At 37.2% G+C, this 13,000-nt stretch overlaps 1 protein-coding gene and 1 pseudogene across 1 annotated transcript in view; both read left to right on the forward strand.

Moving 5' to 3' along the window:
* NCAPG2 (non-SMC condensin II complex subunit G2) overlaps nt 1-13,000 on the forward strand; it is a 101,914-nt gene that overhangs the window by 23,022 nt on the left and 65,892 nt on the right. The window contains 2 exon segments of the mRNA XM_020990346.2: nt 4,302-4,397; nt 6,175-6,300. Coding sequence (XP_020846005.1) covers nt 4,302-4,397; nt 6,175-6,300 — 222 coding nt within the window.
* LOC110211163 (oxidative stress-induced growth inhibitor 2-like) lies at nt 1,136-2,749 on the forward strand (annotated as a pseudogene).

Genomic DNA, 13,000 nt, shown 5'->3' on the forward strand with positions numbered 1-13,000 from the left:
TACCTAGCACAATCACCTCATTCTCCTTAGCTTACAGAATAGAAACAGGACTTATAGTAATTTTATGCCTTATGGAAAGATTTATTTAAATTTTAGATTATTGAGGCTTACATTTGAATTACATGAGGATAAATAAAGGTTACAGGAAATGTCCTAGTCACTAGCTTTTCCTGTTTTTTTGCACTATAATTTCATGTTTTAAATAGAAAATATTCCATAAAATTTCATTAAAAAGACAATTTTAAAATAGCCTGAAAATAAGGTCATATAGTAGTCATTTTATAAGCTACATATATAAGCAAATGTATTCTTCACCTGTATATAACATCTATTGCTTAATAGTTTTATAACCTTTTGTGAGTTAACATCACATCATTTGTTTTGTGCAAGAAATTAAATTTCTTAGCAACGTAGGCTATAGTGAAATTTTAGTATGTTGTTTAGCATCTTGGGAGCTCTTGCCTTCCAAGTTGAACAGGGATAATTCTTGTGGTCATGGATCTTATCAGCATAACACATAACAACATCATTCCCCCAGACCACCATTCCTGCTTCTAGCCTGTCCCTTGCAGCCATCATTTGGGGAAGCATCTCCTGTGGAGGGAGGCTAGCCATCTATACCAGCTGTCACCTGACTTCTACCCATGGGATGAACAAGCCAACTAGCTGAAAAGCAGGGAGCCTTGAGGGAGAAACAGGAAATAGCATGTGCCAGGCTAGTAAATCCACCACCCCCACTTTGACCACCGTCTCCCTTCTGACACCAGTGGAGCTAGCTTATGACCCTGAACCCCAGAGCCTTTGGAATAGCATTGTTTCCAGCCTAGTGCCCAGAGGCATCGTCCTGGGAAGCATCTGTTGAAATGTAGCCTTGCAAGCTGCACTGTCCCCGAGGGGCTGCAGGAGCAGAATCGCCTCCTCCTGCCCCAGTGGGGTCGGCACCCTGGCGGCTCAGCCGCTGGCTGGCTCGAGGAGGCAACTGTCACAGCACTGAGGAGGTACAGTGGTGGTGGATGCTGGTGTGGTGCTGCCGGTGCTCTCTGGCCGGTCACTTCAGGGTGACACATGATTATAAACTTTGTAAATGCCCAAAATTGACTGAAGGAGAAGAACTGATTTAATATTGAAACTATAGCAATCCTGAAACTGAAGGGCAGATTTTGAATTCCTTAGTACGATATTTTGGTGACAGTTTCAGCAGAAAAGTTAAAGGAATGCCAATAGTTGAAGAAACTTCTTTACCTGAAGACTCAGCACTGACTTTGCCTGTGGTAATAGTTGGAAATGGACCCTCAGGCATTTGCCTTTCTTACGTGTTGTCAGGGAACAGACCGTATTTATCTTCAGAAAAGCTGTACATCCAAATCCAATTTTGCATAGTAAATTAGAAGAAGCAGGACATCTCTCCATTGTTGATCAGGATATAGAGTATTGTCTGAAGATCTTGAAGGCCGATCATCTAATCCAGTTGCAGTACTACTTGACACACTTCTTCATCCAGATGCTGATTTTAGGTATGATTATCCATCAGTTTTGCAGTGGAAATTAGAACAGCATCGTTATATTCCTCACTTGGTTCTTGGTAAAGGACCACCTGGTGGGGCTTGGCATACATTATGCACTTTTTATTCATTTTGGCATCTGGAATGTGATAAACTCTTGCTCAGACGTTGGAGTTCTAGAGTCAAGATACAGCCATCCTAAAAGGAGAAGAAAACCTTTAATTTTAGCATATGGAAGGTTCCATGTTGACAATTACCTTTAGAAACTGGATGGAGTTGCCTGGGCTTAAGTTTAAGGATTGGGTAGCTACCAAGTGAAGGAACATAAAGAGTGACTGAGTTATACCAGAGGAGATAGCTTGCTACTACAAGCACTATGTGAAAGTTATGGGTCTTCAAAAGAATTTCCGAGAAAATACTTATATAACCTCTGTATCGAGACTTTACAGAGATCAAGATGATGATGACCAGGATAATGATGATATTTCAACACAACAGTTACAAATGGAGAAGTCAACATTTACCAAGAGGAAACTGGGAGATTAGAGGTTATCTAAGAATAGCCAGTGGCTCTCATGTCCCTTTTTGTCTCTTTGCTGAGAATGTAGCTCTAGCAGTTGGAACTCTGAATTCTCCTACTTGTTTAAAAGTTGAAGGGGAAGATTTTCCCTTTGTGTTTCATTCAGTGCCAGAATTTGGAGCTGCCATTAGCAAAGGAAAGTTACATGGCAAAGTGGAGTCACTTTTAATTGTAGGTTCTGGACTTACTGCAGCTGATGCTGTGCTGTGTGCTTACAACAATAATATTCCTGTAATCCATGTGTTCCAGAAACGGATTACTGATCCAAGTTTAATTTTCAAACAACTTCCCAAAAAACTTTATCCTGAATACCATAAGGTATATCATGATGTGTATTCAGTTATATTCTATTGACTCTAATCTTTCATCACCTTATACCAGTTTTCCTGAGCACCATGTGCTTTCATTTAAGACGGACATGACATGTGTTCTTCAGAGCATCTCTGGATTGAAGAAAATCTTCAAGTTATCTGCAGCAGTAGTATTAATAGGCTCCCATCCTAATCTGTCCTTTTTAAAGGAACAAGGCTATGACTTGGGCCATAATTCAAACCAACCAATTACATATAAAGGTAATCCTGTGGAAATTGATCCATATGAGTGCACTAAAGGAGCTAACCTTTTTGCTTTGGGGCCTTTGGCTGGGGGGAAAAAAAAAGAAATGTAACCTTGTGGCCCCTCCCAAAGGTGCTAGAGACACAGCTCCTGAAGGCCCAGAAATGAAATTCCAAAGTTCTTAACACTGCTACATAGTTCAGCCTAGAAACTAAATCATTTTATTATTGAAAATGACTTTGAACAAGAGCTATTACCATCTGCTTTGCTGCTGCTGCCTAAGGACTGTCTGACTTGAAGTATTGTCTTCTCCATTAGAGTAGCAGCTCCTTGAGAGGAGAAGTTGTTTTACTTTTGTTTGTATCTCAGTGCTTTTTACATATAACATGCTTAAGAGATGCTTCATTCATTAATTATTCATTCTTTCACACTTCATTTTCATCAGCGTTGTCGCCTACATAATTATCTTAGGACATATTATGGATAAAGGGTAACTCTTTATTAATTTTTTTTTAAAGCAGAAAGAAAATTGAAAAATAGATTAAGGGATTTCATTTCAAAGTAAGATGTTTTCTTAATGTTTTGTTGTACACAGCAACTTTTTGCTCCAATTTCTTCACTTGAAAGATCTTTACTTATGTATAGACATTGGTTATTTGAAACTCCCTTATAGGGAGTTGTTAGAAAGTTATTTTGGAAGCAAAAGCCCCTGCCATCTATCTTTGTAATTAGACATGCCCACATTAGATGGGCTCTTTTTTAACTTTTCTCTTTTTCAATAATATAATCTTATGTTTGAAGAGAAGTAAGAAAAGGTGCTTGTTTTATAAGTCAGTGTGTGAGGAATTTAGGGAAGAAACTGAGAAGGATGCCTAAAGTAAAGGATAAATGAAAGGAAGAGAGTAGAAAAAAAAAGGAAAAGAAACAAAAATAAGTTCTCTTTCCTTTTAAAGATGTTGGGAGGGGCAGCTAGAGGTGGTGTAGTGGATACAGCACTGGCCCCGGACTCAGGAGGATCTGAGTTCAAACTTGGTCTCAGATAAGACACTTGATACTTACTAGGTATGTGACCCTGGGCAAGTCATTTAACCCCAACTGCCTCGCCAAAATAAATAAATAAAATTAAATAAAGATGTTGGAAAACATTTGAAGTTTAGAGTTGTGAGGGACGATTCCTAGTTGACAAAAGAGGAAGCCATTGCTTGTTGTTATTAGTTGTGAGTCTTGAGGTGTAAGGCAAAATTTTAGAGTTATAAGGGAGCTTGAAGACAGTCTGGTATAGTCCCATCATTTTACATATATGGAAACCTAAGAACTACAGTGGTTAAATAGTTTCCCGAAAGCCACACAGCTTATAATTGTTACAGATAAGATTAGAATGAATGTTTCCTGAGTCATAATTTCATGTTCTTTATTTCTCTTGCAGTTTTGTTTCTTATGGGTAAATAGATTCACTGACTTTTTCTTATTGCCTCCATTTGAGAAATTAATGAAGATGATTTTTCAAGAGAATCACAGAAATGTCGTGTAAAGTCATAATATGCTAACCACTAATTTCTGTTTTAGAGGGTTTAGAACAGTTTTTTCCCCCTGATTTCCTTTGAAAGGACTTCTAAAATTTTTATTTTACAATACCAACCATATTTTTGCTTTTGGCTGTATAGGTGCTAAGTTATTTTCACCATCAAAAAAAATTTCGTCAAGGAGTAGAAGAAATGTTATATAGATTGTATAAACCTATTCTTTGGAGAGGATTAAAGGTAATCTACCTTCTAAATTGTATGAACATGTTTTAGATATGTTAATTGTTCCCTTTAATTTAGAATGCTTTAGTGAAAAATTTATGAAAAAACAGTTTTGATAAGGTGAATTTCTGTGAATTTTTTGTCAAAATAAAACCGTTAGAAGCTGGATCTCATGGTAAAATTATAGGATGATTCTCCCCAGGTGCTCTTTCCAAAGTTTCTTAAGCTCCACTCCCACCTTACTAATTGCGTCTTGAACTTTTTGAACTGGATTTACTGTATAGGAAACCGAACAACTCCAAAAACAAATTCATTGTTCTCCTCCACTCCCCCACCATTCCTCAAACTTGATCCTTTTTGAAATTCCTTTTTACTGTCAAAGTAGTAACAGAACGAGTATTAAATTCAGTTTTGTTGATGCCCTGTCCATTGTCCTCTGTACTACTTAGCAGTGGTACCCTTTGAGATAGTTCCATCAATTTACTATGTTAATTTTAAAGATGTGTTTTAAGCTCATTTTAATCTTCAAAATGACCTATATTTCATATTGTGATTATTAAGTTCATGTTTTATTTTCCTTTTTTTTCCCCACCAGACCTGTGATTTCACTGATCTAGGGGGCTATATTGCCTAGCCAGGGAAATAGAAAGTCAATTCTAATTTTTCTTTTTATTTACTAATAAACTTTAGGATCTTAAAGAGTTAGCCTCACTAACCTTAAATTTCCTAATCTTAAAACTTTTAATCTGTAAAAAAAAGGTTGTTGAATTAGAATATCTCTGAAGTTTTTTCACCCCCCAAAATTCAGCTGCACTATGCATTGCCATTCTCTGAAACATCTCTAGTCTTCTAAATTATTTTTTTGAGGTACCACGCCAGGATTGCTTAAAGTTTTCCAGGTGTATTGGTATTATGCTTTTGTACAAGGATAAACTAATATTTTTTTCCCAGATTTTGGTACGATTAATCATTATATTTTCAGGTACTATATAAACCATTTTCTGAATATGGGAATATATGTACAAAATCTGCTCTGGGGAGTGTGGTTTTTTGTTTTTGGTTGTTTTTTGGAATTACTGAATCTCTAAACAGTACTTACATCTAATCAAGAGGTTGAAAATTATAGCTTCATACCATTAAACTCGGAATATTATTTTCATTTTTCTTTTTAACAAAAGTAGAGGTATGCTTTATGTAGCCTTATAGGAAAAATTATGACTTTTTGAATTAAAAAAAATGTTAATCCCTAGATTCAAGAATATCTCCCAAAATTTGCTTTCCTAGTTCTGATACCACTCTTTGCTGTGGATGACCATAGGATGAGTAGGACTGTATCAGAAGAAAAATGTTGTAATTAGGCTGAATGAAATTCTTTTTCTATTACTCTTGAAGGCAGTAGTCAAATATATTTTCATTTCTTAACTTGACACAAAAACATGAAACATGCAGTAATCCTGTATCAGTCTATCAGCAATCATTTATTAAGTGCCTGCTATGTATACATTTTTACTGTCCTCCCAAGGACCTTATATTTATGTGGGGGAGACATGATTATAAGTAAATTATATTGATTAAATTTATATGATTATATGTAAATATGAATATATACAAAATTAATCCACATGATTTTTTGATGGTGGAGGAAAATAAGTATTTGGGGAAGATTTTAGTAATATATAGTCTTTCGTCAGGAAAACAGAGAAATGTTCAACTTTTCACAGTGAACTGAAGTATTTCAGCAGAGTTTTATTTTTGATTATTAAATCATTGACTTTTTTCCTTTATCAAACAGGCCAGAAATCCTGAAGTCCGATCAAATGCGGCATTGTTATTTGTTGAAGCATTTCCCATTAGAGATCCTAACCTTAATAACATAGACATGGATAATGAAATTCAGAAGCAGTTTGAAGAACTCTATGTAAGTTTTACAAAGATGAATCGTAACTGTGTAAGTTTTACAAACATGAATTATTAACTGTTCCAGCTGCAGTCAGGCCACTCCTGGTTGTATTCCTAAACATGCCTTATTCATGTCCTCTATGAAAGTCTTTCCTAAAAACTCGTACCCATTTCCTAAACTTCTGTAGTTTATTTGTGCTTGTTGTTTTCTTTTTAACTACATTGTTAAGACCCTCATTGAACTGATTAACATTTATTAAGCACCTATTATATGCCATGCACTATTCTTGGTGCTGGGGATGCAGTTACAAAGAATGAAACAATTCCTGCTTAAAAGGGTCTTGTATTCTAACGGGGAAGGCAGCAGAGACTTATTCCATTTGTATGTGGAATAAATATAAAATAAATAACAATAACTACAAATGAATACAAAGTAGATGATTTCAGAAGGAAGACACTAGCATTAGGTACAATCAGGGAAAGCTTCTGGTAAAAGGTGCTGCTTGAGCTGTTTCATAAATGAAGATGTGAATTCTATTAGGTGGAACTGAGGCAGGAGCCCATTCCTGTTATATAGAATGTCCAGTGCATAGGCTTGGAGATGGCACATAGAGTGTATCATATGAGGTACAGAGAAGGCCAGTTTGGCTGGATTACAGAGTGCAGGTGGGGAAATAACATCCACTTAGACTAGAAAGATAGGTTTAAAAGCTGAGTAGTGGGTTTTATATTTTATGTTAGAGATGATAGGGAGCCAATGAAAATGATTGAGTAAAGTAATGATATAACCATACCTACTTAAGGAAAATTTGGTAGCAGTATGTAGGATGGGCTGGCGTGGGGAGAGACTTGAGGCAGGTAGACCAGTTAGGAGGCTGGTATAATAATCTATGTGAGAAGTGATAAAGTGTTGTGATAATGTAGGTGAGAACCCTGAATTAAGGTAGTAGCTGTGTGATTAGAGAGAAGGAATTGAATATGAGAGATGTCAGAGTTATACAAATGGCAAGATTTTGCAAATCAAGTCCAGTCAAAAGAATTTATTGAGCACTTTTGTTCCAGGCACTGTGCTAAATACTAGGGATAGAGAGAAAGGCAAAAAAAGTGCCTGTCCCCAAGGAGGTCTTAACTTAATGGAGGGAGACAATATACAAACAACTGTATACAAGCAAAATACATACAGGATAACTTAGAGGTAATCTCAGAGGGAAGGTACTCACATTAAGGAAGAAGAACCTTCTTGTAGACTTAAAAGAAATCACGAAAGTCTAGAGGTGAGGAGGGAAAAGGAGAGAATTCCAGGTATGGAGGGCATCATGTGAAAATGCATAGAGTGTTTTGTGCAAGGAACAGCAAGGAGACCAATGTAACTGGATTGTAGAGTGTTTGGAGGTAAGTCAAGTGTGAGAAATCTACAAAGATAAGAATGGGTCAATTATGAAGGATTCTTTAAAAGGAGGTACTGGGGAACGACTGGAGTTTATGAAGCAAGGACTTGTGCTTTAGAATAGTAACTTTGATGTCCAAGTGGATCATGTACTGGAATGGGGAGACCCTTGAGGCAAGGAGAGCAATGACACTTGCAGTGGTCTAGGTGGGAAGCGAGAAGGGCCTACAACAGGATGGTGGCAGTGTCAGAGGAAAGAAGGAGGTGTTTAGGAGAGATGTTGGAAAGGCAAAATTGAGAAGATCTAGCAACAGATTGAGTTGGGGAGAGAGGGATGAGATAGAGTGAAGAGTTGAGGATGACACTTGGTTTGTGAGCCAAGGTGATTTGGAGGATAGTAATAGTGAGGTTGGGAAAAGGGGTGAGTTTTTAGGGAAAGACAATGAGTTTCTTTATACATGTTGAGTTTGAGGTGTCTATGGGACATCCGGTGAAGATGTCCAATAAACATAGATGGAAATCCAAGACTGGAAGTCAGGAGAGAGGTTAGGGCTAGATAAATAGGTCTGAGAATCATATATATGGATGGGAATTGATCATCTATAAAGTGGGAGTTGATGAGATTACCAAGTAAAGTCACATAAGAGGGAAAAAGAGAATAGGGTCCAAGACAGAGCTTTGGAGGATACATGTGAGTATTCTCTTTGAGACTTGAGCATCAGACAGGTAGAAGGAGCACCAGGAAGAAGCAGGGTAGTGAAAGCATAGAGGGAAGAGAGTATCAAAGAGAAGAGAGGGTCAGAGGTTGTTGAGTCAAGAAGAATGAGAACTGAGAAAAGGCTATTAAATTTGGCAGTTGAGATCATCTTAACTTTGGAGAGACCACCTTCAGTTGAATGATCAAGTTAGAAGCTAGACTTTGTAGAGTTAAGAGAGTGAGGGGAAAAAAGGAAATTCAGGCACTGATTGTAGATGGCCTTCTTAAGGAGTCTAGCCCCAAAAGGGAGGCAAGATGGTATCTCTACTAAGAGATAGATAGATTTTTGAGGATGGCAGAGGCATGGGAATGCTTGTAGACTACTGTAGGAAAGTAACCATTAGACAGGGAAAGACTGAAGGTGAGACAGAGTGTGGGTAGTAGAGGTGACAGTCTGCTGGAGACCACAGGATAGAATGGAACCACTTATGTGTGTAGAGGTTTTTGCCTTGACTAAAAGAGGGCCTACTTCATGTGAGATAGGGATTGTGGTAGGAGTAATTATCTTAATCCTTTCCTCTGCAGATCATGCTGATTTTTCCTTAAAAAGTATTGAGACTTTCTTCCATATTTCCTTGGCTGGGGGAGGGTAAGGAGAGATAAGTTCTCAGACTGTTGTTATTCCCTTATCATCAGACTGTTGTTATTCCCTTATCACTTGAGTATAAATCATCCTACAGGACCAGGGGTGAGGGTTGAGGGAAGGTCTCAGATACTTAACTGGTGAATTATAAATCAACTCTAGGTGTTCTCAGTTGAATTATCCTTCTGCTATTTCTAAGTAAATCTCCTTTTATTAACTATTGAATAACCTACAAATGACTTGTTTTTACTGAATCTAAACTACATAGAACAGGCCCAACTCCAAATCGCTTGTTCCTGGGAGGGGGTTTGGCTTAGCAAGGGGAAGAACCACCTCTTCATATGAGACAGGAGTGAAGGAGGAGATAAACAGAAGGCAGAAGTTATCTGAGGGATATGAAATGAGGAGAAGGTGAGAAGAAGGAGCTTTCTGTAGATAGTGTCAGGCTTTTCAATAAAATATGACATGAGGGAGAGGGAGCCATGAGTGGCTTGAGGAAAGATGGAAAGGTTTGGAAAAGCTACTGTGATTGACGGAATGATGCATCAATTAGGGAAGTATAAAAGGATTGCCTTATAATTGTTAGAGTCCAGTTGAGATTGTATAACATAAATTTTAGTGGATGTGTTCTGCATGGTTTCATGTTTTCTTCACTTTGCAACTGTTTGGATTTATGGGATGAGTGAAAGTGAGGAGGATAATGCTGAGGGTATGAACTTAGGAGACTGGAAGGATGGTGCTGCCTTCAATGAAAATAGGGATATTTAGAAGGGGAGGGGAAGAGAAAGATAATGAGTTAAGTTTTGGATGAGTTTGGTATGTCTCCTATCTTAAGATGGGGTTCTGTGGACTTTAGAACCTCATGGTTTATCCAAGTCTGTGTGTTGCTGTGTTGATTACTACCTGCTGCCACTCCCTGGGACTTTCAAGGTCACCACTCTGGGGCTTTTTGACCACTGGGGCTTTCTCAGAGAGTTTTCTGTTCTTCTTGTTTCTGTACATAATTCCCTTCAGGAAACTTGTATCCCTGGCCCATTTCTGGTCACAGTGGGTGATTGCCTTGTTCTGGCTTTGACTTTGTTGGCAATCTTTTTTCCTGTTGCCTCATCTGATTCTCATGCATTTCTGGGGTGGAAGAAGTCATTAAATGTAGCTTCTCTTTGGATTTCTTGATCATTATTGGTTTTGTTATTAACTTCGGGGTTTTGCTAGAGGGTTAAGGTAGCCATCTTGGCAGGAAACAAAAGAATTTTTTTGTAACAGGAATTTTACCTAGTAAGTGTGGTTGTGAATAAACACTTTCTATAGTTCTGTTCAATAACCTGTGAATAGATGCAGAAGAGATGTATGATGGGAATAATCCAGGGTTGGGGTATGGGAGGCTTTAGAACAGAAGGTAAGGGATTTGAGAGTAGCGAACAGTATACAGAGTTGAAATTGGAAAGAGTAGGGGTAATGGCCTGAGAAAGGACTTGAGAGGTAGAGGGATTGGCACTTTCAATGCAAGGAAAAAATAGATTTAGAAAAGATGAGGCCTTTGGTGGCATGGAGTTATAAGAGGTTATGGTCAGATAGAAGAATGCCAGTTTCTCATGAAGCAAGTGGAACTTATGTAGATAAGGTAAGATTCATTCTTATAACCTTATAATCTCTTTATGTGACTGAGGGTGGAGTAAAGGAGTGTTGCAGGAAACAGCATCATTAAGTGGATCACTATAAAGCAGACTGAGCATGTGTTTTTGTTGATATCAATGTCATCAGTAGACACTCTTATATTTAGTGGGTGAAGGTAGTGAAGAGGAAACTTTTTTTAGACTGTAAAATGAATGGTGAAGTACAATTCAAAATGGTTGATAAGCAAGCACACTTAAGAGATAGTGTGTTTATTATAGTGGATAATCAATCGCTCATCTTGGAGTCAGGAGGACATAGGCTCAGTTCCTTTCTCTGATGGTTACTGGCAACGTGATCATGGGCAAGTCATTGAATCTTTCTTAGCCTCAATTTCCTTATCTGTAAAATAGATATATAGCAGGCATTATCTCATTCTCATAAGGCTGTGAGGCTCAAGCAATATAATGTATGGAAAGTACTTTTATTTTTGAAAACCCTTGGGGTTGTGTGAAAAAGATGGTTTATTCATTTATTCATACTCTTCAGGGTATAGAATGGAAAAAATATGAAAATGAGTTTAGGAGAGTATCGGTGAAAACAATTTGAGAACTAGTCTAATATTTAGGTGTACGTATAAGTTATTAGAAATTACTTGCTGGGTTCTTAGAGTTATCTATATGAGTGGCATGAGCTTTGGTTTGGTCATCTGTGGGGATTTTTCAATGTCATCTTGTTGGTTGTCAGGAAGATGTCAGAAATATATGCCTTATACAACTTGCAAATATCTTTATTTCTGGAAAGATAAGTTTAGGTTTAACTTGGAGAATAAAGTTTATATTAAGAAAGAACCTACATATATAACATCAGAACTTTTTTATGGCTAAATGAAATAACTTTGACTCTTTTCTAATGCTTAAGTTTATTATTTCTAAACATCCTTTCCTAATTGCATTAATAGCACCATGTAATAATTTTGATACTAATATGTCTGCTAACAGTAGATACTCAGTAAATAAGAAAATTTTCTATGATTCAAAGTCTTTTGTATTTATGTAATACCTACATGCTTATAATGGACTGTGTATTTGCTTTTGTCTTATATCTTTAAAAACCCTAAAAGGCATTATCCTAGTGCCATTAGCTATAGCACTTAAGGTTTGGGTTTTTTTTTATCATAGAGTTAAAATGCAATTTCGTGCAATGTATCTTGTGTATTTACAAACGAATCTCACACAGTTTCTGTCTATAATGGGTGAAGGTGACATTAGGCTGATCTGATTCACCCAAGGCTGTGCTAATAGTTTACAAATGGCTAATAGTTTACAAATGACTAGTTAATACTAGTGATAATGACTAACATTTTATATAGCACTTTTAGGTTTTCATCGAAGTGTTTTTTTCACAACAGCCCTTTGAGGAAAGTAAAAGTGTTTTTCCCTTTTAAAGATAAGAAAACTAGGGCTTGAAGAGGTTAAATAGAAAGACAACATAGTAAAATGGACAGAATAGTAGATTTGTTTTTTTGTTGTTTTGTTAGGTTTTTTTGGTGAGGCAATCGGGGTTAAGTAACTTGCCCAGGGTCACACAGCTAGTGAGAGTCAAATGTCTAGTCTGAGGCTGGATTTGAACTCAGGTCTTCTTGACTCTAAGTCTGGTGCTCTATCCACTGCACCTCCTCGCTGTCCCAGAGTAGTGGATTTAGAATTGGATAGATACCTTGAGTTCTAATCCTGGTTCCTTTTTTAATTTAATTTAATTTTTTAAATTTTTAGGCAGTTAGGGGTTAAGTGACTCCCCGAGGGTCACACAGCTAGTAAGTGTCAAGTATTTGATCTGAGACCGGATTTGAGCTCAGGTCCTCCTGATTTTAGGTCCAGTGAGTGCTCTATCCACTATGCTACCTGGCTGCCCCTAATCCTGGTTCTTTCACTTTAATAACTGTGTGACATTGAAAAAGTCATTTAATTTAAGTTCTCTAGGCCTCAGAACCAAATTATTCCATAGTGTTGCTTTGGGATATGTTCATCTCAGTATAGCCATAAACAATATGAGACTTATGGACTCTGGGTTTGAATCCCTGTCTTTGAGATTTGTTATCATGAGTCTATGGGCGAGTCACTTAGTATGAGCTGCAATTTCCTTATATGTTAAATGGGGGTATTAATGTCAGCAGTATTTACCTCATGGGGTTATTAAAATCAAATGAGGCAATATGTGTAAAATTCTTTGCGAACTTAAAAGTGCAATGTAAATGTGGCTTAGCTGGCTTCCTTTAAGACTATTTGCATCCCACCTTTTATGAGCTATGCTTTTCTATGTCTTCTCTTTAAGATTACCTTCCAGTTATACTGGATATACCTTGTATATAAATAGTTGTT

The sequence above is a fragment of the Phascolarctos cinereus genome, unplaced genomic scaffold (genome assembly GCF_003287225.1).
Source record: "Phascolarctos cinereus isolate Bilbo 61053 unplaced genomic scaffold, phaCin_HiC Scaffold_1;HRSCAF=81, whole genome shotgun sequence".
Taxonomy (NCBI): Eukaryota; Metazoa; Chordata; class Mammalia; order Diprotodontia; family Phascolarctidae; genus Phascolarctos; species Phascolarctos cinereus.